The sequence below is a fragment of the Barbus barbus genome (genome assembly GCF_936440315.1).
Source record: "Barbus barbus genome assembly, chromosome: 24".
NCBI classification, from domain to species: Eukaryota; Metazoa; Chordata; class Actinopteri; order Cypriniformes; family Cyprinidae; genus Barbus; species Barbus barbus.
The window spans coordinates 6,698,428-6,726,347 of NC_136752.1; the positions used below are offsets into that span (position 1 = coordinate 6,698,428).

General features: G+C 38.3%; 1 protein-coding gene across 1 annotated transcript; it reads right to left on the minus strand.

Annotated features, from left to right (window-relative positions):
- Window positions 1–672: 672 nt before the first annotated feature.
- On the minus strand, window positions 673–27,556 carry tiam2b (TIAM Rac1 associated GEF 2b). The gene is made up of 25 exons (XM_079375309.1): window positions 27,421–27,556; window positions 26,144–27,277; window positions 25,083–25,518; window positions 24,787–24,959; window positions 24,468–24,692; window positions 23,903–24,088; window positions 23,599–23,748; window positions 19,801–19,860; window positions 16,423–16,590; window positions 16,049–16,150; window positions 15,721–15,799; window positions 15,049–15,138; window positions 14,726–14,956; window positions 13,064–13,146; window positions 5,866–6,054; window positions 5,680–5,748; window positions 5,449–5,574; window positions 5,128–5,236; window positions 4,850–5,029; window positions 4,584–4,702; window positions 4,367–4,475; window positions 4,200–4,255; window positions 3,436–3,526; window positions 2,879–2,966; window positions 673–2,024 (listed from the first exon to the last, which is right to left on the minus strand). The coding sequence occupies exons 2-25, from the start codon at window positions 27,269–27,271 to the stop codon at window positions 1,469–1,471; spliced, it is 4,803 nt and encodes a 1,600-aa protein (XP_079231435.1). The 5' UTR covers window positions 27,272–27,277; window positions 27,421–27,556; the 3' UTR covers window positions 673–1,468.
- Window positions 27,557–27,920: the final 364 nt, after the last annotated feature.

Genomic DNA, 27,920 nt, shown 5'->3' on the forward strand with positions numbered 1-27,920 from the left:
TCTTGTTCGACGCTCATACAGTCAACAGAAATAAAGGTTTTGCATCAAAACAACTGCTTTTCATTTACGCAGAACCAAAGATCAAAACCTAAGCTTACCTAAAACTGTACCACTATTCCTCAGCTGCCTGGCAAGCACTGGTACAGCTTCTGAGAATGTAAATCAAGCTCTTTTTGTAGTACAGAACACCCCCCCCCCCATCTCTTTTCAATCTAAGAGACAAAGAAATGTGCTACGAAAGACACAATGAACATCGCCCACAAAAATCCTCAACAAAGAAAGCTAGAGAAAAAGACTCGTAATTACGACTCAGTTGAGCATATTTTTTTTCTATTTAATTTCTGTCTCTCTACCGAATACTTTTCAAATAAAGTTGGTGTATCAGAAAGAAACGACTGAAAGAATAATCTCTAAACCTTTCCAAAGACATGGCAATATATATATATATATATATATATATATAGGGTGATCAAAAAAAAAAAAAAAAAAATTCAGCTCCACATAACTGCATATTAAAAATGTTTTGATTGGCTGCAAATGTGTTGTCACCGCATTTGCTTTCATTTATGGACAGAAAAAGTAGTTGTGACTGAAATCTTGTTTCGGTCCATCTGGTTGGATATGGTTTATGTAGTAGGAGATCGATATTTGCAAGATTTTAGAGATATCAGTACATATTATAGAACAGTCTTTATTAAATATTAAAACAATTATTTTCACAAAGTATGTTTAGTTAAGTCATACAGTATATTTTTACAAATAAATTACAATAGCCATAACTGAAAACAGCATATCAACATTCATATCTTAACAGTAACAACAGTATTTTCAAGCTTAAACTACAAAGAAATCTTAAGTTTTTAACTTGAGCAATGTAAAACATGCCTTTGAATAAGAATTAAAAAACAAAACAACAATTCTGTAAGAAACATATACAAGCATAATTTAGACAAAATATTTTATATTCAAACTTCAGGTTTATCAAAACTTGCCCAGCTCATTGAAATCAAGCTACTTTAGTCTTGAGCTGATAAAAGCCTGTGTCAAACAAGCAAATACAAATGTAAAGCTACAGTATTCACTTACAGTGAAACAGTCTTTGCTCGTGTATTAATAATACATGTGTCAGCTCATATGGAATGCTCTGGTTAAGTAAAATGTGCTCTGAATTTAAGGCCGAATCATCCATTTGTTCATCTACATAGCAGCTCTGTCCCAAACCCTAGCGAGCTGGCTACCCAGATGAAATTCACCTAAGGGACCGTTTTGAGACACTGTCGCACAAAAAAAAAAAAAAAAAAAAAAAAGGCCCCAATTGTCCACAACAATAGGTTTTAAAATGGCTTTCAGGTAGGCAGCTCACTAGATTTTGTGACAGAACTGATAAAACTGGCTGTGTAAAAGCTCTTCATGTCAAGGCACAATAATCATGTTGTAGTGCATTTAATCTTTATAGCACCAGCTTCCTCTACACGGTGGGGATGGCAGCTTTTTGGATGCCCATGACCGTATCGTAAAAACAATCCTCATTAACCACCGAACCAAAACTCTGCACGCTGTAGTCCCTGCCCAGCAGGGTGTTGAGGTCCAGACCTGGAGTGTCGTCCAGCAGAGTCACCTGACTGCCCTGAAGGCTGCTGGTACTGCTCTTGCTCATTCCTTGTGGCTCCTCTATGAAGTTCAGTCTCTGGAGTTGAGCTTCCAAGGCGCTGGTCAGAGAGCACAACGTGGATCTCTTGCTCAAAGTAGAGCTCTGGTCTCTAGAGGGTCTGAGGGGAGGTTCGGAGTGAGCGTATCCGTCAAGCAGTCTGCCCTCATCGGAGTCTGAAGTTTTAGGCTCGTCAGACTGTGGCGGAAGCCGCTGCCATGAGTTTGTTCTAAGCACTCCTGGGTGGCTTCTCCTGGGGAAGGTGAAGTTAGAATTTAGATCTTTAAATCGTCGCTCGACTGGAGCCGTCCGCTTGGCGTTCTCTCTCAGAAGAGTGCGGATTGCCCTCACCGCATTAGCCTTGTTCTCCAGGTTACTGCACACAAAACAACATGCAAAAACATTTAAAAACAAAATAACGCAAATAATGGTACTTGCAGATATTCAATAAAAGGCTTGCTTTCAAAGACACTTTTAATAAGTGCACTTTTTTGACTTTCAGTTAGTGCTGTCAAAATTAGCGCGTTAACGCAGGCGATTGATTTTTCCAGTTAAACGGCGTTAAAAATATTTAAGGCAGATGCGGAGCTAGGGTTTCTTGACATGAATTGCATTTATTTAGATGCAGAACGTCTTTACGACCACATCGAATGGGAGACTCTTCAGACGTGGAAAAAGGTGACAAGGAGCTTCAGTGAACTGCGGACAGATGAGATGTTGTCAGGGCATGTGTCAATAAAATCAAATTTTCTTGTCCTGTCAGCCGTTATATACTGTGCTCGTAGCACATGCTCTTCAAATTGCACACACAAATACGATGGTGCACACTGTAGCATTTCGTATTAGAAGCGCGAATGGAACTATGAGCATGCTTGTCAGATCCGCGTCATGTTCAGCAGCGGCAGCTCTTAAAGTAATAGCTGCCAAAATAAACTTATAACCCAGCTGCTGTGATGTCTGTTAATCAAAGAAGAAAAAAAAAAGAGCTACAAAAGTTACTGATTTCCTCTGATTCATCTACATTTAATTTAGAATTTAATGTTTGATAAGTTTATTCAATTTCTGTATATTTCCTACTTGCTGAAGGGCACAGGTAAATATTTTTTATTACAATGGGTTTATGTGAAGATTGTTTTAAGTTCACTAATTAGTTATTTTTTAAAGTCTAATAAATGTTAAAATTGATAGCTCTCAGTTATACTGTAATGTTGAATGGCTAGTACTTTTTACCTGCTGCAGAGCTGAAAGGACATTTCTGGTCGTCCCTCCACTTCAGACTTGGTGTGAACAACTTCCCAAACACAAGGGTTTTCTGACCCTGAAAGAGGCAAGAGTAGGGAGTTTAAGCAAGTTATGGACTGGATTTTAATTGTCAATTGGTCTTTTAAAAGAGCTTTGCGATGATATATATTTTGTAAATGATAAGCTCTGATGTGACATGTTCAAGTGGTTCTTAAACTCCTCCATTTGAAAACCATTTCTCTTGGTCCGTCTACACCAGGGGTGTCCAAACTCGGTTCTGGAGGGCCAGTGTCCTGCAGAGTGTAGCTCCAACCCTAATTAAACACACCTGAAGCAGCTAATCAAGCTCTTTACTAGGCATACTAGAAGCTTCCATGCAGGTGTGTTGAGGCAAGTTGGAGCCAAACTCTGCAGGACACCAGCCCTCCAGGACCGAGTTTGGACACCCCTGGTCTACACTCTGACAGAAACCAAGCTCTTATTTAATCCATGTCAGACTCATGTTCAATCTCTTAGTTTACACAGGAAGGTCATGTTACACACACCTGCTGAATTTCCAGGTCGGACCTGAAGGGATGAAACGGGAATGAGCCAGCGGAATTTAAAAGGATCCAGATCCCCGGGCCGTGAAGAAGTCTAGTTGGAAAAACAGAGAAATTTCTGTTAGCTGTCAGTATAAAACTTATGAACAGCAGCCAAACCAGCTGTTAATGTTACTAATACTATTAATCATGCCCTCAAACCTGTATGTAAATTCTGTAATTTATGCATGAAGTATAAGAAAACATATACACATATATTCATACATGCCCTCTATTCAAAGGCATTTACATTGAGAAAGAATAGAAAGTTTAAAAATAACTTTTGTAAAAAAGATCATGATTTCCACAAACAGACACTGATAAGAAGAGATATTTCTTGAGCATCAAATTAGCATATTATAATGATTTCTGAACGATCATGTGACACTGAAGACTGGAGTAAATGATGCTGAAAATGCAGCTGTGTGTCACATGAATAAATTACGTTTTAAAATATAAAAGTTATTTTAAATTGTAATATTTTACAATATTGCTGTTTTTAGTCAAATAAAGCCTTGGTGAGCACAAAGACATCTTACAGACCCCAAATTTTATGCCGTAATGTATATTTTGATATCTAAATTGTTTATCGTCTATTTTGTTAATGAATAGACCCATCTAATAATGTAATGTTTTTAAATTAGGGGACTTCTTTCTGCAAATACTGATGTACATTAATAATGACAGACCTAATAAAAATACACCATGTGCTACATTCAACAACTCACCATTCTTTTCTTTAACTTGCTTTCCCGATACACCAAAATGAGTGCTCCCTTGAAGACTAGAGGAATAAAAACACTGACTTAGTGCACTGACCCTTTAATATTATACATATATTGCACCGCATAAACGGCAAGGTTTTTAAAGTTACAGTAAATCAGATCAGACTTACGGAAGAGGGTGAGTTCAGGGTCTTTTCTCATGCGGCCCAAAGAGGGCCGAGGGTTTTGCCAGAGTGCCGAACTGTGAAAGATGAACTCTCCCATGGAGATCTCAGTAACCTGAAACACACAACACACAGGCTTGATGTTGAAATCATAAAGGGAAAATATACTGCTTATAATACGATCCTTGCATGCTTTTAAAAGTAATTCTAAAATTGTATGCACCTCCTTCTCAGGGCCGCTCTGCTCTGCCACTAATTGGTCGAACACTGTGCCGTAGTCCTCGTAGATCTTCTGCATCTCATTTATGTGACTGGCAACCTTCTCCATAGCCCTTAATGCCTCTGCACCAGAAAAAAAAAAAAAAAAAAGAGACCATTTATGTCAACTGACCCACTGAATTCATGTTGAATCACTAATGGCTGACTGAATTTAAAAGAAAGTCAAATGAGTAAATCATGACAGAATTTTGGTTTTAGGTGGTCCCCCACCTGTGAGGTGGCTGTGCTCGTCGCTCTCGGGGTCGGTGAGAGACACCAGCTCCCTCAGCAGCAGCGGGTACTTCAGAACTCTCTGCACGGGTTTAATGAGGTACGACTCCAGAGTGGACGAGTGCTGTTTGGTGGGGTTCCTCGCCTCCAGGAACTCTTTGAACGCCCGGTCTGTTTTTGCTGCCATCAGACAAACCAAAGAATGATATAAACCAGGCTCATCTTTCAGCTCAAAATGCCATGAGACATGTCAGATGAGGCTTGTGTTTATGTTTTACCTCTTTCCAGAACTTTCTGCACCTTAATGTGATTGGCACAGAAGCCGCTGTAAAGCTTGAAGTGATCTGCATAGTATAAGAACGATCCGCCCAGGGAGAAGAGGAGTTTCTGGATGTGAGATTCAAAGAAAAGACTCAGAATATGCCTCAAACTGAAAAACTATTTATCAGATATAAAACAAAAAAGCAAAAAAGGTTGACAAAGTACTTCTGGAATATCTAATGCCGTCTTTTATTACCGGTGATCCAGACTAGGTATTGAATATTTATTGCATCTGAGGGTTAATCATACGAATCTATAATTTCACAACCATATTTTACCTTGAGTTTCTCTGGAGTCTCTAGTGCATGGTACTCCGGTGAGGAAGTTGTCCTCTCCACTAGAGTTTGTAGGAAAACCCTCTGAAAGTCCAACATCTCTGGCAGGCTGCCGAACAGAGACTCCATCTACAGGAAAAGGAAAACTACAATTATGGACGTGCAAAAATTAGCTCGAGTCTGACTCAGTTTATGTGAACTCCACAAGACATAATTTTACTTCGCAAAACATACCTCATCATGACTGAGGAAGGTTTCTCTTTGTAATGGCTTCAGATAGATCTCAAACAGAGATCCAAGGTCCTAAACAATTGGACACAAGTGAAATGACAGTGTAAATATAATAAAGAAGGTATTATGCATTAATGTCTCCATACAAACAATGAACACATTTTAAATACCACAGTTGTGGATTGGTACCTTGACGTAAGATTTCTCCGTTTCCACCAGCTCTTGAATGACCATGAGCAGGCGCTCCGTGACGGACATGTGACGAGGAGAGGATCTGGCAAGGGCATTTTCAGTGGAGTAAGGGTTCCTGTGGCACTCCGGCACGAGTATGGAGCTTTCAGGGAACGTCTGGTAGGGATTACACACAGTCTCTGGGTTCTGCAAGGTTAATGAAAGCAGAAGATCAATGTCTTCTAGTTCTGTTTTTCAAAAGAGTGCTGCAGGGATGACACATTTTTGTATAGGCCAACAGGTTCCCTCGACAAAGCCAACAGGATTTTTCCACCGCCTTTAGGATTGCAGAAAATAAGCTCAGTGACAAACAGATGTTTAAGAATCATAAGCTTTTGTTGATCAAGATAATTAGTGGTGTCAAATGATTAATTGCATCCAAAATAAAAGTTTGTTTGCATAATAAATATACACAATATATTATGTATATACACACACGCATGTATACATTTAAGAAAAATGTTAAGTATATAAAATTATATGAATATAAAATGTAAATATTTTCAAAATATATGCCGTTTGTGTGTGTCTTTATATACACAGTACACATTATGTAAACAAAAACTTATTTTGGATGCGATTAATCACGATTGTTTGACAGCACTAAAGATAATCTTTGCAAATGAACAACATTTATCAAGGTTATAAACAAACTACAACACAGTTGCATGACTTAATGTTACTGTCATTTAGCTTTCCACAAGTGTTTCGGTCTTCATTTAAAATCTACAAGTTGGAAAGTTTCATTCACAAAACCCACCGACTTCATACCAAACCAAAAACATTTCCAGGTTTTTTAGGACTCGGCACTCTATTGTCATTTAAATTAAAGTGACAAGAGTTTTTTTTCCCCAACTAAAATATAATTTCAGTCAGTTTTGAAGATAGCGGCTACTGAAGAAAAATAAACAAGTGCATAAACCGCCAAGAAACTAAATTATTAGTGACACCGTCATTCATCAGTAATATTTTGGTTTGTCAAGAATAGTTTAACCATATACTGCTCTGAACTCTCCTGAATTATTCTATGTAAATGTTTTGAAGCATCTTCACACTGCTCTAACAAACTTATTTTAAATGGTGTTTTTGTCTTTCACTGAAAATCATTCAAACTGCACCTTACAAATCTCATTCTAAAAATGGCAAGATGTTATGTAAATGACAAAATGACAAGCAACAAATCAAGTTTGAATATACTAAAGGGAGAATCAAATTTGAGAGCTATGGCAAAAGGGAAGATTTTCAGCAAATAATTACACTTTCAGTCTATTCCTCTCATAAACCTGTAGTATGACAGTGCACAAGCCTTATAGACTATTTATTATGGTGCTTTAATGACACTTTTGGAAATACACTGCCTCAGTCTCTATCTAGTTTTGTTGTATTGAAAAAAAACACAAAGAATTCCTTTTAATGTTAAAGTACCTTTGCAGTCACTAATTTTATCCCTTAAAACTCATCTTTGATCATCAAAATGACTTTCCCCCATTAAAAGTTTAAGTTAAGTATCTTAAAATGGCTTGCATATAACAACATGCACATGACCCTGGACCACTAAACCAGTCTTAAGTGTCAATTTTTCAAAATTGAGATTTATACATCATCTGAAAGCTGAATAAATAAGCTTTCCATTGATGTATGGTTTGTTAGGACAATATTTGGTCGAGATATAACTATTTGAAAATCTGGAATCTGAGGATACACATAAAAATTAAAGATATTGAGAAAAATCGCCTTTAAAGTGGTCCAAATTAAGTTCTTAGCAGTGCATATTACTAATTAAATTAAGTTTTGATATTTACAGTAAGAAATTTGCTAAATATCTTCATGGAACATGATTTTTACTTAATATTCTAATGATTTTTGGCATAAAAAGAAAAATCTATAATTTTGACCCATACAATGTATTTTTGGCTATTGCTACAAATATACAGTGGGGCAAATAAGTATTTGATACACTGCCGATTTTTCAAGTTTTCCCACTTGCAAAGAATGGAGAGATCTGTAATTTTCATCATAGGTACACCTCAACTGTGAGAGACAATAAAAATAAAATACAGAAATCACATTGTATGATTTGAAAAATTTCCATTTTATTGCATGAAATAAGCATTTGATACAATAGAAAAATAGAACTTAATATTTGGTACAGAAACCTGTTTACAATTACAGAGGTCAGACGTTTCCTGTAGTTCTTGACCAGGTTTGCACACACTGCAGAAGGGATTTTGGCCCACTCCTCCATACAGGTCTTCTCCAGATCTTTCAGGTTTTGGGGCTGTCGCTGGGCAACATGGAGTTTCAGCTCCCTCCATAAATTTTCTATTGGATTCTGGTCTGGAGACTGGCTAGGTGTCACGAATCCGGTCTGTGACCTTCCACCCGATAGCCACCAGAGGTCGCCTCTCCATCATATTGACTCTCACACCACACAGCACACTGAACTACAATTCCCATCATCCATTGCACTGAGGACACATACAGCTGATTGCATCACGCTCACACCTGAGAACTATCACACAATCACACACTCTACTTAAACCATGGACTTCCTCTTCCTCTCTGCAGAGCATTGTCCTGCGTATGCTGTTCACCCTTCTGTGTTTTGATCTCTCTCGTGTCTTGCCCGTGCCATTTCTGTTTACCAGTGTTTTATCCTGCCTGTGTATTGTCCTGTGTTTTCTGTGTGTATGTCTAGCTCTGAGTCTTGTCTTGCGTATAACACTCTCCACGTGTTAGCTGCCTCACCGAGCCATTCTGTGTTTTGGAAGTCTTAAGTTTAGTTTTTGTTTATGTCTCCTTTCCTGTTTTCTGCCCGTGTTTCCTGGATTCACCCTTTGCCTAGCCCCTTTGGACTCTGTTTGTACCCCTCTTGGACTACTGCTCGTGTACCTGGATTATCTCTCTGCCTTGCCACTTTGGACTCTGCTTGTATAATTAAAAGTTTACACATGGATCAGCACATCTCACATCTTGTTCACTTCATTACACTAGGCCACTCCAGGACCTTGAAATGCTTCTTACGGAGCCACTCCTTAGTTGCCCTTGCTGTGTGTTTGGGGTCATTGTCATGCTGAAAGACCCAGCCACGACCCATCTTCAATGCCCTTACTGATGGAAGCATGTTGTTGCCCAAAATCTCACGATACATGGCCCCATCCATCCTCCCCTCAATAGTGTTACTAATGGTAACCGTTGAGACTGGTCCCAGTTCTCTTCAGGTCATTGACCAGGTCCTCCCGTGTAGTTCTAGGCTGATCCCTCACCTTTCTCAGGATCATTAATACTCCACGAGGCGAGATCTTGCATGGAGCCCCAGTCCGAGGGAGACTGACAGTCATCTTGAATTTCTTCCATTTTCTAATAATTGTGCCAACAGTTGCCTTCTCACCAAGCTGTTTGCCTATTGTCCTGTATTCTATCCCAGCCTTGTGCAGGTCTACAATTTTGTCCCTATAGTGTCCTTAGACTCTCTTTGGTCTTGCCCATAGGGGAGAGGTTGGAGTCTGATTGATTGAGTGTGTGAACAGGTGTCTTTTATACAGGTAACAAGTTCAAATAGGTGCTATTAATACAAGTAATGAGTGGAGGATAGGAAGGCTTCTTAAAAGACAAACTAACAGGTCTGTGAGAGCCAGAATTCTTGCTGGTTGGTAGGTGATCAAATACTTATTTCTTACTTATGCAATAAAATGGAAATTAATTATTCAAAAATCATACAATGTGATTTTCTGGATTTTATTTTTATATTTTGTCTCACAGTTGAGGTGTACCTACGATGAAAATTACAGATCTCTCCCTTCTTTGTAAGTGGGAAAACTTGGAAAAAAAAAAAAAATCGGCAGTGTATCAAATACTTATTTGCCCCACTGTACCCCAACAACTTAAGACTGGTTTTGTGGTCCAGGGTCACATATACATATAGTATGTGGATCCATAAATATACTAACAATGCTCAAGGTTACATGTTTGTGACAGGAGGCAGTTTCAAACCAAGTTTGAGACTCTGAAATACATCAAATTTTAAGTAGAAAATGCTGTACAATGGTGTTGACTGACAGCACATTGTTTGTCTTTAAGAATATTACAAACACCAGAAGTAAATGTTTAAAAAGTGTTTTTCACCACATTTAAAGTGCGTTTCAAACTTTACACATTGACCGAATCAAACTCTATTGGAATCAAAGGGATTAACGCATTGCCTGTGCCTTATGAATGCTGCTCTCACCCACATTCACTCACTGAATGCTGAATCAATGACCTGCTTCTTAATCAATACAATCCAGCGCTGCTGGATAAAACAACCGAACCATTAGAAACAGGCTCCGGCGGTGCTCGAGGGCAAGAAATGTTGACTCAAAGCTTGATTCAAATGCAAACGCTCTCCGAAAGGCTTTATCTCCAGAGTGCATGTGGTGCGCTTTCACCGGGCTGCATTAAAAACAGCATCACTGTTGAAAATTCAAGCCATTTGTCATCGTAATCTATGCTGTCAGAGGGTAATAAAGTGCTGACAAACTGATAAATCCCTCTGGGCGGCTTTGCAGAGCTGCTTTCAACACAGGATGAAAAAAAAAAAAAAAAATCCCTATAAAAACCAATATGATTTATTTTTTTTTTTTTTAACTCCGTACAATCATAGTGTGTACAATCATAATGAAGTGCAATTGAGTGTTTGAAGGTCATAGATAAGTGCGCATTTCTGAACAAATCTCCCATTTTGACAATGCACAATCAAGTAAGAACATTTCAAATGTCCACAGTAATTATAGACCACTAGAACACAACAGCATGAGATAAAGCAGCCCGCAGACTCGGTGCGCATCCAGTAGTTATACAACCATAGAGGTAACACCATTATAACTTGTAATAATTACTCTGCTTTCTAGGAGGTCATTTGAAGGACAGTGATTCAGGGCACGTAATCTCTCAGAAAATAAATAAAAAAATATGAGGTGGTAAATGTGGAACTACTTTATTTCATACTGAAAATATCATTTAAGGATGACACTATTCTGTACAAAATGTATGAATCGAATGTTTAATTGCACACAATGTCTTGCACCTCAGATTGTACATCGTAAAAACACCACAAAGTTTTAAATATGAAGCTAAATGTTTTTATTTAAATAACTTCAATGAACTCTTTCTGCCAGAAAAGGACAAATAAAAAGTAGCTTACATAATTATATACAACTGTTTGTTTATATAATAAATAGGCTACATATTTTCTGTAAAATAGTTAAGCGCAGTGAAACTTAATGTACAATATTGAATCAATGCAAATAGGCGAATATTCCAGGAATAATATGTTTTGTACCAAATATTAAATATTTAGATACGGGTAAGTGTTAAAGTTCTTATGTAAAGTCATATTAAACAAGTTGTTAACAAGATTATATGCATTCATATGATAGTAATACATAATATATAGCATATAGTATATAATATAAAAAGTAGTTTATATAAATTATTTGAAATTGTAATGCCATATATTCTCAAAAATTGTTAAGGCACAGTGAAACCCCCCCTCAATGTACAACCTAAAGGGGCAAGTTAATGTTATTAAATATTAAAGTTTTATAAAATAAACATTATAATCATGACATTTAAATCAGATTATGATTATATCTGATGAAATTATATTTCTGATTATATACATCCGATGAAATATGAAAATATAAAATTTTCAAAGATCTGCCGTCGGTCGGTAAAGCGGATAGTCCTGCCCCAGCTGCATGCAATCTACAAATGGCTACAAAAGCGTTACTATAAATACATGTAAACAATCACTATATAACCACACATAAAAAAAAAAAAAAAAGCCTGAGAAAATGTCAGTACCAGTGAGACGCACTCACAGATCCCACACGCGCTCACGTCATCCAGCAGTCCCACCAACATCTCTTTGAGGGTCTGATGGAGCGATGACAGCGGGAAGAGCACACAGAATTCCTCTTCATCTTCTCCTGCACGGTTCTGTCCCACCACCCGACACATGACCTCTCCTCTATACATGCACTAAACTATAGACACTGAAACACTGTCTACTGCAGGTAAATGCTAACCCCCCCCCCCAGTGTCTGTAAGCCTGGATTAAGTCTAAATGAACACACGCGGAACCGTTACTGACCTCCCTTAAAGCAGCAGCGAAAGCTAATTACACATTTTGTTCACCGAGATGACATCCTACAGAAAACTTATAAAATAAAAAAAAAAATAGCAAAGATCAGAGCTGTGATCTTTTAACTATTTTGAGACTTAAGCATTAAAAACAGAAGTATATAAAATATTTTTAAGTGTACTTGCCCTGAAGTTCCCTACAATGGTGATCGCTTCAATTGGATGAAATAAATTTGACCAAACTAGACTGAAAATGTTTAATGCAAGACATGTTTCCATAGTGTTTAAATGATATTTGTAAACAGTGTTTTATTACCATGCATAGTTCTTTTGAGGCATACAAATTCAATTTGATTGAACACCATAACACATTTTTATGGTTCTTAAAATCTCTTACGCTCACCAAAGCTGTATTCATTTGATCCAAAATACAGCAATAGCTAATTGTTAAATATTTTTCCAATTTAAAATAATTTTAATATTGTAAAATGTTAAGAAAACACTGAATTTTCAGCATCAGTACTGCAGTCTTCAGTGTAACATGATCTTTCAGAAATCATTCTAATATGCGGATTTATTGATGAAGAAACATTTATTCTTATCAGTGATGAAAACATTTTTGGTTTTCATGGTTTGTTTGTGGAAATCGTGATACACTTTTCAGTATTCTTTGGTGATTATAAAGTAAAAAAAATTGTGATCAATTTAATACATCCTTGGTAATTAAAAGTATTCATTAAAAAACAAATTGCTGACTAGAAAAAAAAAAACATTGTGTAAACTTGAATATTGAAAATGATATAGATTGAATACATACTATACTGCCTAGCCCTAAGTGCCATGCATTTTACATTTTAAACTTGCCAAAGCAGTTAAAGTCAAATATTATTGTTTGCAGTAAGACTGTGGAATTCTGTTGAGCACGACCTCACAAGACCCAGCATAATCCTGATCACACCAGCCAGTCTCTCAACACAAGTAGCTCACACCTCCTAAATCTCTCACAGCACAGCCGCTCATTCCCTCGGCTTACCTTTCTGCCCCGTTCGGCCTTATCGTTCAGCTCCAAAGCAGGCGCCACGGAGCCCTCAGGAAATTCCTGCTCCTGAGCTGGAGCTGAGGGAGAGAAAGAGGTGGAAAAGATGTTATTGAAAGTGTGGGCTGATCACTAAAGAAAGACATGTTAAGTCACGGTGATAGAGAGTGAAATAAACACACTCAAGGCTCATTAGCGGTCTCTCCAGAAATGGCTCACCATAAACTGACCCGTGCGAGCATTTGACCTTTATTAACCGCCATCGATCTGATCTCACCAGCTCTGCATGCAGGTCCACTTCAGCAGGCCTCCAGTCTCTGATTCTACAAAGCTTGGCATTGCATCAAATATAAAACCTAATATGTACTAGGTTTACCGTTAGAATAATGTTACAAACCCCTCTACAGGAAACACCGTCCTGTAGGGAATAACAGTCTTGTCTGCAAAGGGCCCTGTGGTGTAATAGTTTCTGTGCATTTTGACAGCGTCATGCTGTGAAACAAGCTGTCCTTCATTTGGTTCTCATCATAAAAACAGCGGGAGTCGTTTAATTGTTTGCAGTATGTCTAAAGAGCCAGGGGCCGCCTGCAGTCGCGGCCCTCTGTAACCCTGTAGGCAGTTTCTTCACTACTGCCCGTTCAAACTGATGGGTGGTATGAATGCCATTTACAAAATAAGAGTTTTTTTTTTTTTAAGTTGATTAATGTTTTCTTATGTCTACTGTGGGTAAATGCATGATTATGCAAAAATGTGCTAAAACACACAAAAAAAGTAAACTCTAACTTTCATTCATTTAATGCGTTTTTGTTTTTCATAAAAAGGGCACTGTATGAGCCAGGACCACTGGTGCCCCTTCAAAGAAAATAGCCACATGACACCCCTGGAAATAGCATGCAGAAATATATACCCAGACCACCAATAAGAGTCAAACACAAAGTTTGTTGCCCTCTGCAGGGTATGTAGGGTTAATGCAGAAAAAGCAGGGCACATCCAATTTTGTGCAAAGATATGGTAAAATATAATACTACTCAAAAGTTTGGGGTCAGTAAGATTTATTTGAATGTTTGTTTAAGAAACTAATACTTTTCAGTATGAACGCATTAAATTACTCAAGAGTTACAGTAAAGGCTTTTACATTGTTGCAAACATTTCTATTTCAAATAAATGCTTGAAGTTTCAATTGGACGAAGAATCCTGAAAAAAAAAAAAAAAAAAAAGTAACGGTTTCCACAAAAATATTAAGCGCCTCGACTGTTTTCAACATTGATAATAAGAAATGTTTCTTGAGAACCAAATTGGCTTATTAGAATGATTTCTGAAGGATTGTGCGACACTGAAGACTGATGCTGAAAATTCAACTATGCCATCACTGGTATACATTTCATTTTAAAATATCAAAATTGAAAACAGCCATTTATAAGTGTAATAATATTTCACAGTAATACCGTTTTTACTGTATTTTTAATCAAATAAATGCAGCCCTGATGACACTTCAAAAATAATGCAAATTTTTAACATTAAGCTTTACATTTAAATAATCTTTAATTAAAAAAAAAAAAAAAAATCAGAATTTTAAACTTTAAAAATCTTGTCTGACCCCAGACTTTTGAATGGTTGTGTTTAATAGTAGAGCAATATAAACACTTTATGCTTTTCTACCTGTGGTCCACTGCTCCATGTGAATGATGTTGGCCCGAGGAGGTTGGGGTTGATCAGGTTCACTGGGGTCACAGTCTGGCCAGACAGAGCTCTGGTCATCTATGCTGTTATCCTCACGTCGGAGGACAAGATGGAGTTCTTGTTGGTTGAAGAAGCTCTGCATGAGGCCGAGGTCAAGAGAGGCCACACTCACGCCATTTAGAGTTAAGATCTCATCTCCAGCTTTCAGACCTACAAAAACAATACACATTATACAAATGCATCAACACATTCAATCGATCATAACACTTCAAATCGAAGCATAAGAAATATTGAAATGTTACCTTCAATAGACGCCAGGCCTTCAGGATTCACCTCACTCACAAACACATGACTTCTCCTGGCACCATCCACATAACCGGTGACCGCAAAACCTGCAGAGAGATGTAAAATTCAAATCAATCATTGCCAGAATTCTTTCAACATGTTGGCAAATTTTAAGGAAGTTTTTATTTTTTCTGGGGAACACAAAAGCAGATGTTCAGCAGGATGCCCAAGCTGCACTTTTCCAGACAATGAGTCATCTTAGCACCTACAACTCAATTGTACTTTCTTTAAAGGGATAGTTCACCCAAAATTAAAGTTCTGTCATTAATTACTCATCCTCCTGTCGTTCCAAACCCGTAAGACCTTCATTCATCTTCAGAACACAAATTAAGATATTTTTGATGAAATCCAAGAGCTCTCTGACCCTCCCACTATACACGCAAGTGTCCTTTTTTCATTAATATTACATGAAAGTACAGTTTTTAAAAATATACTATACACATAAATACACTATGAAATAGAGCAGCTTGGATATTCTGTGAAACTTTGTTGTTCCTCTGAAAAACATAATCAGGTTCAGTTTCTGAACAATTCAAGAGTGAGGAAATTATGTAAATGATGAGTGTATAAATATTCACTTGTCAATTAACCATTTATTTTCTTGCTGATCCTGTTGTATAGTAACTCACCAAAGTCTACGGTTGTGTCTGGTCGTGACATGTTTATGGTCAACACATTGACAGGCCAAACTTCCAGTTCATCATAGACCTGTTAAACAAGAGCAGAGCATCATTGTTGCTGTATGATAAAGCAAGTTTTAGTGAAATAAGTGTGGGAAAAAAAATTAAAAATAAAAAAAAACTGCTTAGACGTGCTTAAATTCCAATCCAACTAATTTTATATGAGCAATGTTAGTAGGTTAATAGAACAAACTGGTTAAGATGGTTATTATACAGGCAATACTGATCTAAATAGAGTTTAGCTTGAACAATTGGCTTTATAAAGTGTTTGTCTCACCAGGGTCTTTAGGAGGTCTGTGGGTGCTGGAGTGCTTCTCTCCACATCTTGTCCCAAATGTCTCAGGTGCAGGCAGTGCAGAGCTGGGTCAAGCTGCTTTATCTACAAAAAACAGTGATATATCCACAATCACATTCATATGTAAATCAATATGGTGTACAAAATGTGTAATGAGTTACTGAATGATCTTAAAGCAGATGCATCCTGTGACAACCTCAAGCTATTGTGCACGCTGACATTTCATGAGGTCTGAACTAGCCACAAGAGACCACAAAAGGACAGAACATGCAAATGCATGAACTTTAGTTGTTGATACGTTTCTGGTTATTCCCAATTCAGGTCAGTAGGTGTGCGAGAGGTGACTGCTGAATTACCTTGCAGGCCAGTGAGAGAACATCAGCAACCAGAGAGTCCTGTTTGACTGGCACACTGATGACCTGAGTGTCTGGCATGAGCACAAACACCCAGCTTTCCAGACTGCAGTCCCATGGGTTACCTTCAGGTGGCGCTGTTACATGCAATTTGATAAATCCGTCCAGCTTCTGCTAACACCAGGCAAGAACAGAAATTAAGAAAGACCAAAAATTGTTTAGCCTATAGTTCAAGTAGGCTATAATTATGTATTTTACTCTGTATGAAATATGACATTGGCCGAGAGAGCTCTACGCGCTGCAACTTCAGAAAACACATGCAAATAGAAAAAGCACCAGCAAATCAAGAAAACATCAATTTGACAGTAGGTGCTGCAAATGCTCACAACACAAACAAAAAGCAGCATTTCTGCATTGTAAAATGTGTGCATTGTAAAACTCAGGAAGTTGTTTTCTTAATTTGCAGTTGTTTTTTCTATTTGCAGCACGTTGAGCTCTTTCAGCTACCGTACATTGATCATTTACTTTATAATATTAGTTGCTTTATATAACTTAGCATAATTATTTAACACTGCAAATGGTAAAATAAAGTCTCTGTGCATTCATTATGTAAATCAGAACCATGTTTTTTTCCCTGCTACACATACATGCTACTAGCATAGATATACAACCAGAAATTATAAATGTTTAAACTGCAGTGTGTTGCAAAACAAACACTTGAAAAATAATGCTGTCAATCTTATTTTCAACTCTATTCAGTTTCTGCATCTACATGTAATGCAATTAATACACAAATTAGTAGGATATAGTTTTGGGAAGTACCTGAAAGAAGCAGTGCTATCAATTTGACAGCATCAAAATAGCATTTTCTCCAATAACAGTATGATATCACTACAGTATTCTTTTAATGTATATTGTTTTCCCTTGTGAAAAAGAAAAAAAGAGAGAAGTGTATGCTTAAGATTTGAAGTACACTACAAGTGCACGTTCAGAACCATTAAGTACATTTTTAAAACTGTACTTGAAAATAATGTAATATTCATGAATTAAGTGTACTTTGAGAGATTGAGATTACTTTCACACTAACACACTTAAGTACACTTTTAAAGTGTGCACTTTTTAAACACCGTCACATTTTAAAGTACAATTATTTTGATGTGTGACTAACATAAAGCACATTTAAAGTACTTGATGCTGGAACATGACATTTAATTTTTCAGCTGCCTTTTTAGCAAACAAAACGTGAGGAAAAAATCCACTCAGTCTTTCCTCTGCTCTTGTTCTGAGCCAAAGCCAGGTGCCAGCAACACTAATATGAATCTTTAGCACGCTCCTTATTCTGTGTGTGTGTGTGGGAGGGGGTTCATGTCCCTTTTCACTGACTCAATTCACACAGCTGTCACAACAACCTGCTGATCTGTTGACATTATGCAGCGCAAACAGAACAAGGGGTGGAGAAATGGCCAGAATGGGGGAGGTTCGTTCAGTGCAATTCTATTGTCCTTCAGCTGCATCCTCAATATGGGGATTTGACATTGCAAAAGCTGCTGAACAATATAAGATGTCTTAGCAGACTTTAGGAAGCTATTTTTAAACTGTAGGTTGCTAAGGACAATCTACTGATAAATTTATAATAGTCAAGCTATTGTTTTTAAGAGCAGTTATTCAAAATGCAGCTAATTTAAGATGACATAAGTATGCAATGATACAATTAATTATTGCCATTTGTTTGTTTATAAAAAAAAAAAAAAAAAAGGATTTTAAAATGGACAAAAACATTAAGAACAAAACATTTAAAAAATATTAACAAAATATTAATACACGATTTTTAATTTCACATTATAATGTCCACTTTTTGAAACTGCACTTAAGCGTGTTAAGAAATAGTCGTAAAACAACAAGTGTACTTTACTTAATTACTTCATATTATCTGCAATAATACTCAATATACTTTTTGGATTTAAAGTGCTCACAATACAATTAAGTTCACTTTTTCACAAGAGCTAACATGGAAGAGGACGTGATTTTAGTGCGGTCAAAGGATTAATCGCATCCAAAATAAAAGTGTGTTTACACATGTGTACTGTGCTTATTATGTACACACACATATATATATATATATATATATATATATATATATATATATATATATATATATATATATGAGCACACACATACAGTACATATTCTGAAAATATTTACATGTATAAATATAAACATTACATATTTTTCTTAAATATAAACACATTAATGTGTTTGTACTTATATATACACACATAATAAATATACACAGTACACACAAGTGTACACAGGGTGTTATTTTAGACAGCAACTTGTCCTTTGAAAATCATATTTCCCATGTTACAAAAACAGCATTCTTCCATCTTAGAAACATTGCCAAGCTTCGAAACATGCGACCTGTTTCTGATGCAGAAAAGCTAGTTCATGCATTCATGACCTCTAGACTGGACTATTGTAATGCACTGCTAGCTGGTTGTCCTGCGTCTTCAATAAACAAGCTACAGATAGTCCAAAATGCAGCGGCTAGAGTTCTTACCAGGTCAAGAAAATATGATCATATTACCCCAATTTTACAGTCTCTGCACTGGCTACCTATTAAGTTCCGTATCATTTACAAAATATTATTACTTGCCTATAAGGCCCTAAATGAATTAAGCAAAACTCTGGACTTTTGGTAGTACCTAGGATAGCAAAGTCCACTAAAGGAGGTAGAGCTTTTTCACATTTGGCTCCCAAACTCTGGAATAGCCTTCCTGATAACGTTCGGGGTTCAGACACACTCTCTCTGTTTAAATCTAGATTAAAGACACATCTCTTTAGCCAAACATTCACATAATGCATCTTATAATCTTGTACTGCAGTTATATCTGATCAAACGTACATTATTATTATTCTTTAGCTTGGGTTGAACAAATCATTTTTGCTTAGATGGAACAGCAGCTACGCTAATTATGTCTCTATTTGTTTCTCTGTTTCTGATTAACATCCCGTGGTAACTAGGAATTACAGAAGCTTCAGTCTGGATCCAACCCTTAAATTATCTGAGATGACCGAACACCTGAGAAAAGATGATGCCAACCCCTCAGAGGACCTCAGAGGATGCCAACGCTCAGAAAACATACAGAATTACCAAATTTTGCCATAAGTTAAATATATTAAGGTTCTGCAATATATAAATATATTGTGGAAACTTCATTTCCTGTAGAGCTTTTTACAATTTGTATCGTAAAAAGCACTACACAAAAACTTGAACACATTATCTGAACAAAAACTCATTTTGGATGAGTAAGCGCAGTTAATCGTTTGACAGCACTACTTGTTACATTATGATATGTAGTCATTTTAGAGTGGTGTAATTACCTCTGAGCTGCTTTGCGTGGATGGATGACCAAATGATCCAGAGGAATATCCTTCAAATATCTGCATCACAAACACACATACAGAAACATTAAACGTGCTTCGTAAGAATTGCAGAGCTGCATCCAGGCTCAAAAAAAAGCAACATGTTTCTATCCATGTGCCTTAATTAGAAACCATCGATCTGAGGCACCAGCTTTGATACTATTCTGATTGTAGATCACAGCAGAAATAACCCTGAGGTTTGCTGGGAAATAATGAGAGGTCTGGAAGATGCTAAAATTATAGGTCTATAAAAGCAGACAGATGGATCAGCCCTAATCAGACAAGGCCTCCCCTCACCCAAGACACCAGTGCACTCAACGTCCTCCTAACTCATGAACATACTCATTACATGGATATAGTCTTTGCAAACAGACAAGGGTATGGTGTGTCCTCTACAATTAACTGAAAAGGCAAAACCCAAAATACCAAAAACTGACATAAGCTTTGTTCCTGCAGTGAGGCGGACTCCTCACTGTAAACAGGCAGCTAGCTAAAGCAGCATCCTATCTTACAGCGAGTTAAATCATGACAGAATGGAAACATTTTTTATGAGCAACAATGCAGTTACCGTCACTAACAGTGCTACTCATGTGACGCGCACAAGAAACTCGACTTATGGTTACTATAGAATATGATTATCATGTTGCTAAGCTAACAACACAACAACCCCTGTTGAAAAAGAAACAGCTAAAACCAGCATAAGCTGTTTTAGCTGGTCTTCAAGCCTGGTCATACATAGCTGGTCTTAGAGGGGTTTTAACCACTTATTTATCTGGCCAGGCTGGAAACAACCAGTTAAAAGCTAGCTTGGCTAGGATGGGAGACCAGCCAAAACCAGCTTCTTCCATCTTAAACTAGCTAAGACCAGCCAACCATCTTAGGCTGGTTTTAGCTGTTTTGTTTGGTGTTTTTCAGCAGTGAAAAGACAAAAATTGAGAAGCCCATTCATTTTAATTAGATGAACCTATTATTTTAACAATCCCTTATAGCAGGGGTACCCAATCCTGCTCCTGGCAATCGACTGTCCTGCAAAGTTCAGCTCCAACTCTAATCAAACACACCTGCCTTTAATTTTCAAGCAATCATGAAGACCTTAATTAGTTGCTTCAGGTGTGTTTGATTAGAGTTGGAGTTGAACTTTGCAGAACAGTCGATTGCCAGGAGCAGGATTGGGCACCCCTGCCTTATAGTAATGAATGCAATAAACTGGAATTTCGCTATTGGTTGGCTGACTTAGCACTACACCATGGAAAACAAGCAACCAACAAAGCTACTTATAATGTTGGGGACCATCAAAATAAAATGTTAGAAGATATTAAACAGTCTACTAATTCTCTAATGACTAATCATGTAGTTGCAAAGTGAACTATTCTCGATGTTGGGAAGGTAACTTTGAGAATGTGACCCTGGACCACAAAACCAGTCTTAAGTCGCTGGGCTATATTTGTAGCAATAGCCAAAAATACATTGTATGGGTCAAAATTATCCATTTTTCTTCTATGCCAAAAATCATTAGGATATTAAGTAAATATCATGTTCCATGAAGATATTTAGTCAATTTCGTACCGTAAATATATCAAAACTTCATTTTTGATTAGTAATATGCATTGCTAAGAACTTGGACTTGGACAACTTTAAAAGCAATTTTCTCAGTATTTAGATTTTTTTGCACCCTCAGATTCCAGATTTTCAAATAGTTGTATCTTGGCTAAATATTGTCCTATCCTAACAAACCATACGTCAGTGGAAAGCTTATTTATTCAGCTTTCCGATAATGTATGAATCTCAATTTTGAAAAAAAATTGACACTTAAGACAGGTTTTGTGGTCCAGGGTCACAAATGTAATAGGTTACAGATCACCCTAAGTTATATGTAATAAGTAGTGAAACTATTTTAATTGCTTTATTAAAGTAATGTAACTGATTACGTTTGATTACTTTTTGATTACTTTTTTAAATCTCTAATGAATGTTTTCAACTGATAATAGTTTTCAAACATTTACTCAACACTTTCAATCATTGAAATTTGGGAAAGAAATCAATTAAATCTGTATGTGGTTGTGTATGAAAATGTACAGATGTAACCCACTTTGTAATCATTAACGTTGTCCAAGTAACTCTAATTTAATTACACATTGATTACAGTTACATTTATTTTGCAATTAAATTCCGTAATTCCGTTACTCCCCAACACTGACTATTCTGTAGGAGAGCTGAGGTTGTACAAAAGTACAGAGGTAGACATCAACAGAGCAGTAGCAACACCACAACTGAGCGGTTTATCTGGGGACAGCAACTCTGACTTCATCTAAGCCCTCTGGAAACAATCACACTGCCCCCCGTAACCCTGTTGAATCACACAGCATCAGAATCTACATCTGTGCAGTAGAAGCTGTCGCTCCTCTCAGACTGCTTCCAGCTTGCAGCAATTAACCGCATGCAGCTCATGGTAATTCCCGTCTTTGGAATCATGCACTATTAGGGGCTGTTTTGACCAGATTTGGTCCATTTAAGGATGGATGATTATGAGGCTGGAAACGCTGAGCGATTGGCTCCAAACTCACGTGAGGTCGTCTACATAATCATACATGTGGATTTAGAGCTCATGCTCTGTGTTAACACAAAAGCCCTTCAGAGAAGGAATGCTGATCTGGGCTTAATTACAAGAACTGATCCAGAAACAGCATTTCCAAAACAGCCCCCGAACACTTTGACGAGAGAAAGGAACAGGACTGCTGAGTGTTTTCCTGCCATTTGACCTCCAGAGAACGCTTTGATGAGTGAGTCAGTGGTTGTTTGTTTTATCCGGCGAGTGTGACGGTGTTTCCCACCCTGACACCTGTAGACAGCATTAACACACTACTGAGACTAAATGAGTAAAACAGGCCCTTGTCTGAAATGACTATTCAGTGCTGCAGTCATAAACACTGGCCGGTGAACCTCAGAGTAAGACTCCTAATTTGAAATCACAGCTCTTTTAGTATGTACTCATTCATGTCAATTAGGATTAACACTAATTAAAGGAAAACTGCTGCTTTTATTTTTATTTTCCCTAAGTGTATTCCTTATTGTTAGGGTTTGGCAGGTCGCAAAATATATAGCTGTCTAGCCAAAGAATTTCCATTATTTTTCAGTTGTTACTGATTACTGGATAAATGAACTAACTATTTTTATTTAGGTTGCACACACAAAGATTTATATTGGCTATAGAAATTTCCATGACATTTTAAAATTCTATAATATTCTTTTTCCCAATAAAATATTTAGAATTATTAAATTCTTTTACAGGCTGTTGATTTTCCTTCAGTTGATACTTGACTTAATTTGTAATAATAAATACAAAGCATTTGGCAATCATTGTTAAAATGCAGTTCCCGTGAATGATCGATGTGACTGATAACGGTCAAAGATAAATAAACTGATCTGGCAATAATTGGGCGAGTGGCTAAAATTGCCCTAATTTTACTCTATGCAATCTGGCCTTTCTGTAATATTTCTGAAATTGGACTCTGTGCTCCTGTTTAGACAGCATGTTTATTGATGTGACAAGGGGGAAAAAAGAAAGAAAAATGCCCGTGTACCATTTTTTTCCTACTACAAAACAGTATTGTACAATGTATTATACAATATTAAAGTTCTGAAAGTGGAAGGAATCACATTATAGCACCTGTGACAGATTAGATCTATATACAGTTTACAAATTAGTTTATGTCTTTGTAGTTGTGGCATAAGAGCACATCATGCTCTAACTCTTACCTGGGACAAGGACTGTCTCTTTTCCCGGTTACGTTTGGGCAGACTGTCTAATCCCTTCTGTGAAGAAAAGAGTAGTCCTCGTTTGTTCCGCATACCTCGAGGATGAGAGCGAGATCGTCTCTTCAGGGTGGCCTCATCACGAGTGCATATCTGCATAAACACAAGCTCATTTAAAACATTTTCCATCTTAATGCTGCATCATCTTAATTTAATTTCTGTTGCGTTTCTCAAAGGTAGATTGTTTTAATGAGGTCCTTTTTTGGTATCTTACAAAATTCCCTCAAAGCACGTGACAGATCCTCACCAGCGCATGAAAGGACGAGACAGAAATAATTCCCAGACGACCTAGAGCCATTTTAGATGGGCGTCCAGCAGTGGCTAGCAGGCTTTTTGGATTGGGCAGCTCTGTGCCCTGCAGGCTAGCCAGGTAACAGCGCATGCGGAAGAGCTCTAGGTTAAACTTTTCCAGGTTCTGTTCCCATTGCAGAATCTGTCGGTCAGAGATGAAGAAGAGAGAGAAATGCATTAATAGACATAAATATTATAGTTACAACAACCCAAAACATTGGCAGTGACTCAGATAATTTAAGCACCCACACCCATCAAATTTTCTTTTGAAAACCTAAAATTTCAGATAAAATGTAGATAATGCGAATCAGAAGGATATGGGGGGTCAAGTCTGAGTGCATGTACTATATAATTGGATGCTCTGAAGGCCCTGTAGTGTGGTTTCTGTTCAAACACCAACATCAATGACATAATTGCCCAATTTAGCAAACCACTCATCTGAACTACCTGGTCTTTAATTTTTGAAACAAACCACATACATATGCATAAACATCCACACACACATCTGTTTTGTTCCTCACCTGGCTCTCAATAGCCTTCCTGTTCTTCTGGTCGCTGATGACGGACAGCTGCAGCTCTGCCATCTTCTTCATTTTGCCATCCATGTCGATCTTCTGCAGGAGAGCTCTGCTCTGGCTCTTCAGCAAACGCAGAGTGTCCTCCTTCCCCTGACGTTTAGCTAAATGCGAAGCGCTGGCAGAATGGATGGCCGTCACCCAGTTCTCAAGGTCTGTTTGGTTTGCAGCCTGCAAGTAAGAGGCGAGAGATAAGAGACAACTTATAGCCAAGAGTGTGGAAATACTGAACTGTGAATTATATATTATGATAAAGGCCACATGCCTGAAAGAGATAGACATCTCCATAGGCATTGCTGAGGCAGAAGACATGCTCTTTCTTGGGATGCTCAGGAACTGCCTGCACAATACTATCTTCAGCAAGCACTGCGTAACGTGGTGTGCATTCCTGCTCAGGCGAGGTCTTTCCATTGGATTCACCCAACAAAAGTGTACAGCCTACAGAAGACAGGACAACAAAGATAGAGCTTCTAACAATGAAGAAACATTATCCATTGCGGCTAAATTCTGAAGACTTATAACTGAAAAATTGAATTGGCTGTGCATGTTTTACCATCTTACCTTTGAGCGTGACCCAATACTGCCTCCACTTGCGTCTTGCTACCAGCTCCAGTTTGCGGTCCTTGTGGAGGGTAATGAGGGGCTTAAAAGCCAACCAACCAGCCCTCCGCACAACACCTTGCTCCTTCTCAAACAGGAAGTCCATTTGCTCCAAGGAGCCCATTGAGCCACTGCTGCTTTCTCCTTCACCCTCCCAGACCTGGAGTCCATCAGCAGTTCCACTGCTGCTGCCAGTCTCTAAGCCCTGCATAAAGTTCTCATAGATGTTCTGCCTCAAGGCCGCACTTTGGTTCTGTTGCCCAAATGGGCCCGTTGAGGAACCAGAGCAGTCCAACTGTGTCTGGGAGGACACTGGATTCCAAAACGGTCTGGACTCCTGTAGTGTTACCCCAGTTCCACAGCTGACAACCTCTGTAAAGTCCAGAGTACTAGGTTCCTGAGGTTGGGTAGACATGAAGTGAGAAGAGAATGGCATGTACATGTTTTACAAGGTTGGCACAATGCTGTGAAGCTTTTCACACCCTTTGCTCAGTCTTTACTCTTCCTAAAAACTCTGCAAATTATGGTCAGGCCAACAAGCATACCATTTCAAAACATGTAATTTGTTGTTTTAGAGAGGAATGTCTAAACATCTAAGAATGCTTTACAGCACTGAACCCTGCTGAAAAAAACAGCATATGCTGATTAGGTATGTTTTGAAGCATGGCAGCTGGTTTGAGCTGGTTTAAACTGGTTATAAGCTGGTTATGAGCTGGTTTAAGCTGGTCATGCGCTGGTCCTAAAATGGTCCTAAGCTGGTCCTAAGCAACTGCTCAGGACCAGCTCATAACCAACTTATAACCAGCTGCCATGCTTCAAAACATAACTAACCAGCATATGCAGTTTTTTTCAACATGGAAGAATGTCAAGTTCAACTAAAACATAATTTTACACCCAGAAGACTGAACCGGAAATGGAATTTGAATATGATAGCATCTGCGTGATAATTCAAACAGGAAGGCCTGCAATGCTGACAGATTCATACTAATCCCCAATACACCAAAAAAAAATCATTTTCTCACCTGCAGCCTTCGCTTCTTCCTGCTCAGACTTCCTGTCCAATCGCTGAGGCGACGGATGCGACTCTTGAGCGAGTCTTTCCTTGTGTTCCCATCTGGAACTGCTTTTCTGCATGGCAGGGTTTGTGAGGTGTAATTCTGGGTTTTCTGACTCTCATCCTGGGAGTTCCCATCCAGGGAAGAGGTCAGTGAGGCTTGGAGGTGAGGAGCGTCCTCGAGTTGATCCGCTGCAAGGATGCCCACGGTAGGGAATGGCACAGTCATTTTGGGGTTTGTGTAAAGGTCAGGTAGTCCATTATGTTCCAAATGAAGTAGCACAGAGTCTCCAATGCCACTGTCCTCCTCAGCACGGTTAGCATTGTACCCATTACTATTGCAATCACTGCTTGCATACTGACTGGCATGAACTGTGGGTTGGCAGGTGAGGTTACCCATATGGTTCTCAGATTGCTCTGTATTGTAACCATTAAAACATGCAAAGTCCACAGTACGTGTGGATGAGAGTGTGGTATATCCACTACTGTTGTCCGAAGGTTGGCCGGTGGTGAAGACGTTATCACACAGATCTTCTGTCCCATTCCCCCATGGTGAATCATACCATGAACCCTCAGAGCTAAGAGAGCTCCCATTACTGGCCCTTTGGATAGCATCAACAGGTCCACTGAGACAGCTGCCCAAAGACAGCTCAACATCCGGCTCCCGCCGTGCATTGGTAAACTCAACCCTCAGACTTCCATCCTCACGAAAAAGAACTTTGGGACTGCTCTTATTGTCTTTAAGTTCAGAACTGGTGCTCCTCATTGGGGCCTGGAGGCCTCCAGTCTGTTGTCTGTAGCCTACAAAGAATCCATTTCCCTGGAATAAAAGGTTGTCATAGTCTCTGTGGCTGTCTGGATGTACTTTGTCACTAGATTCCCCCTTAATGCAGTCATAATGGCGGGAGATGTAAGGTTGGCTGTTCTTGTGTGGTGAAAAAACATTTTTGGCCTTGTATCCAGAGGTGCTCTGTGAGCTCCTCCACCAAGAGTGTGGAGAGAGTGCCTCCTCTTTAGAAGTGTGCAGCTTCAGAGAGCTAGACTTCCCCTTACCAGGGATGATGAAATTGCTATACTGACTATCTGTATTTCCCATTGTGATCTGTGAGAAAAATGATAAAGAAATATCACTCGTGATGATCTAACTTTCTATCCATCCATTCAACTATCCACTTAACCACCCATTTACACACCTACACACACTTTAAAACAACAGTATTATATAGTAATAGAGTTTCTATTTACCTGTTATTACGCCAGTTGTAAGAGCACACAAAGATGTTCCTTCATATTTCGTATTCCTTTGCAATTGTCATCCTCTTTTCCTAACGTAGTCTACGGTTCTGTCTGCTCCTGCCTGGTGCAGCATCTGACTCTCACTGAGATCCTTCTCCCTTCACTGTCTCGCTACCACAGCTGTTCCTCTCTCTCTCTCTCTCTCTCTCCATCGCTCATCTGTGGAGAAACAGAGGAAGGGAGGGGCATGCGTCAGTAGCACACAGTCGGCTCTTGTGTGTGCAGTCTGCAGTGGGAAGCCCCACTCCAACCCCCAACCCCAAATCTAAACAGACCTCACGCTTCTGTCCTGCTGCCACATTCCATGACGTACCGTCGCAAGCTTTTACAAGGACAGACTTCATACAACCTCACTGTTTATTTTCGGACTAGGAAATTCTTCACAATTTTCTTTATTTTTTGTCTGAACCATAATGCTTAAGTAACTCAATCTCTCCAAGCAATGTGTT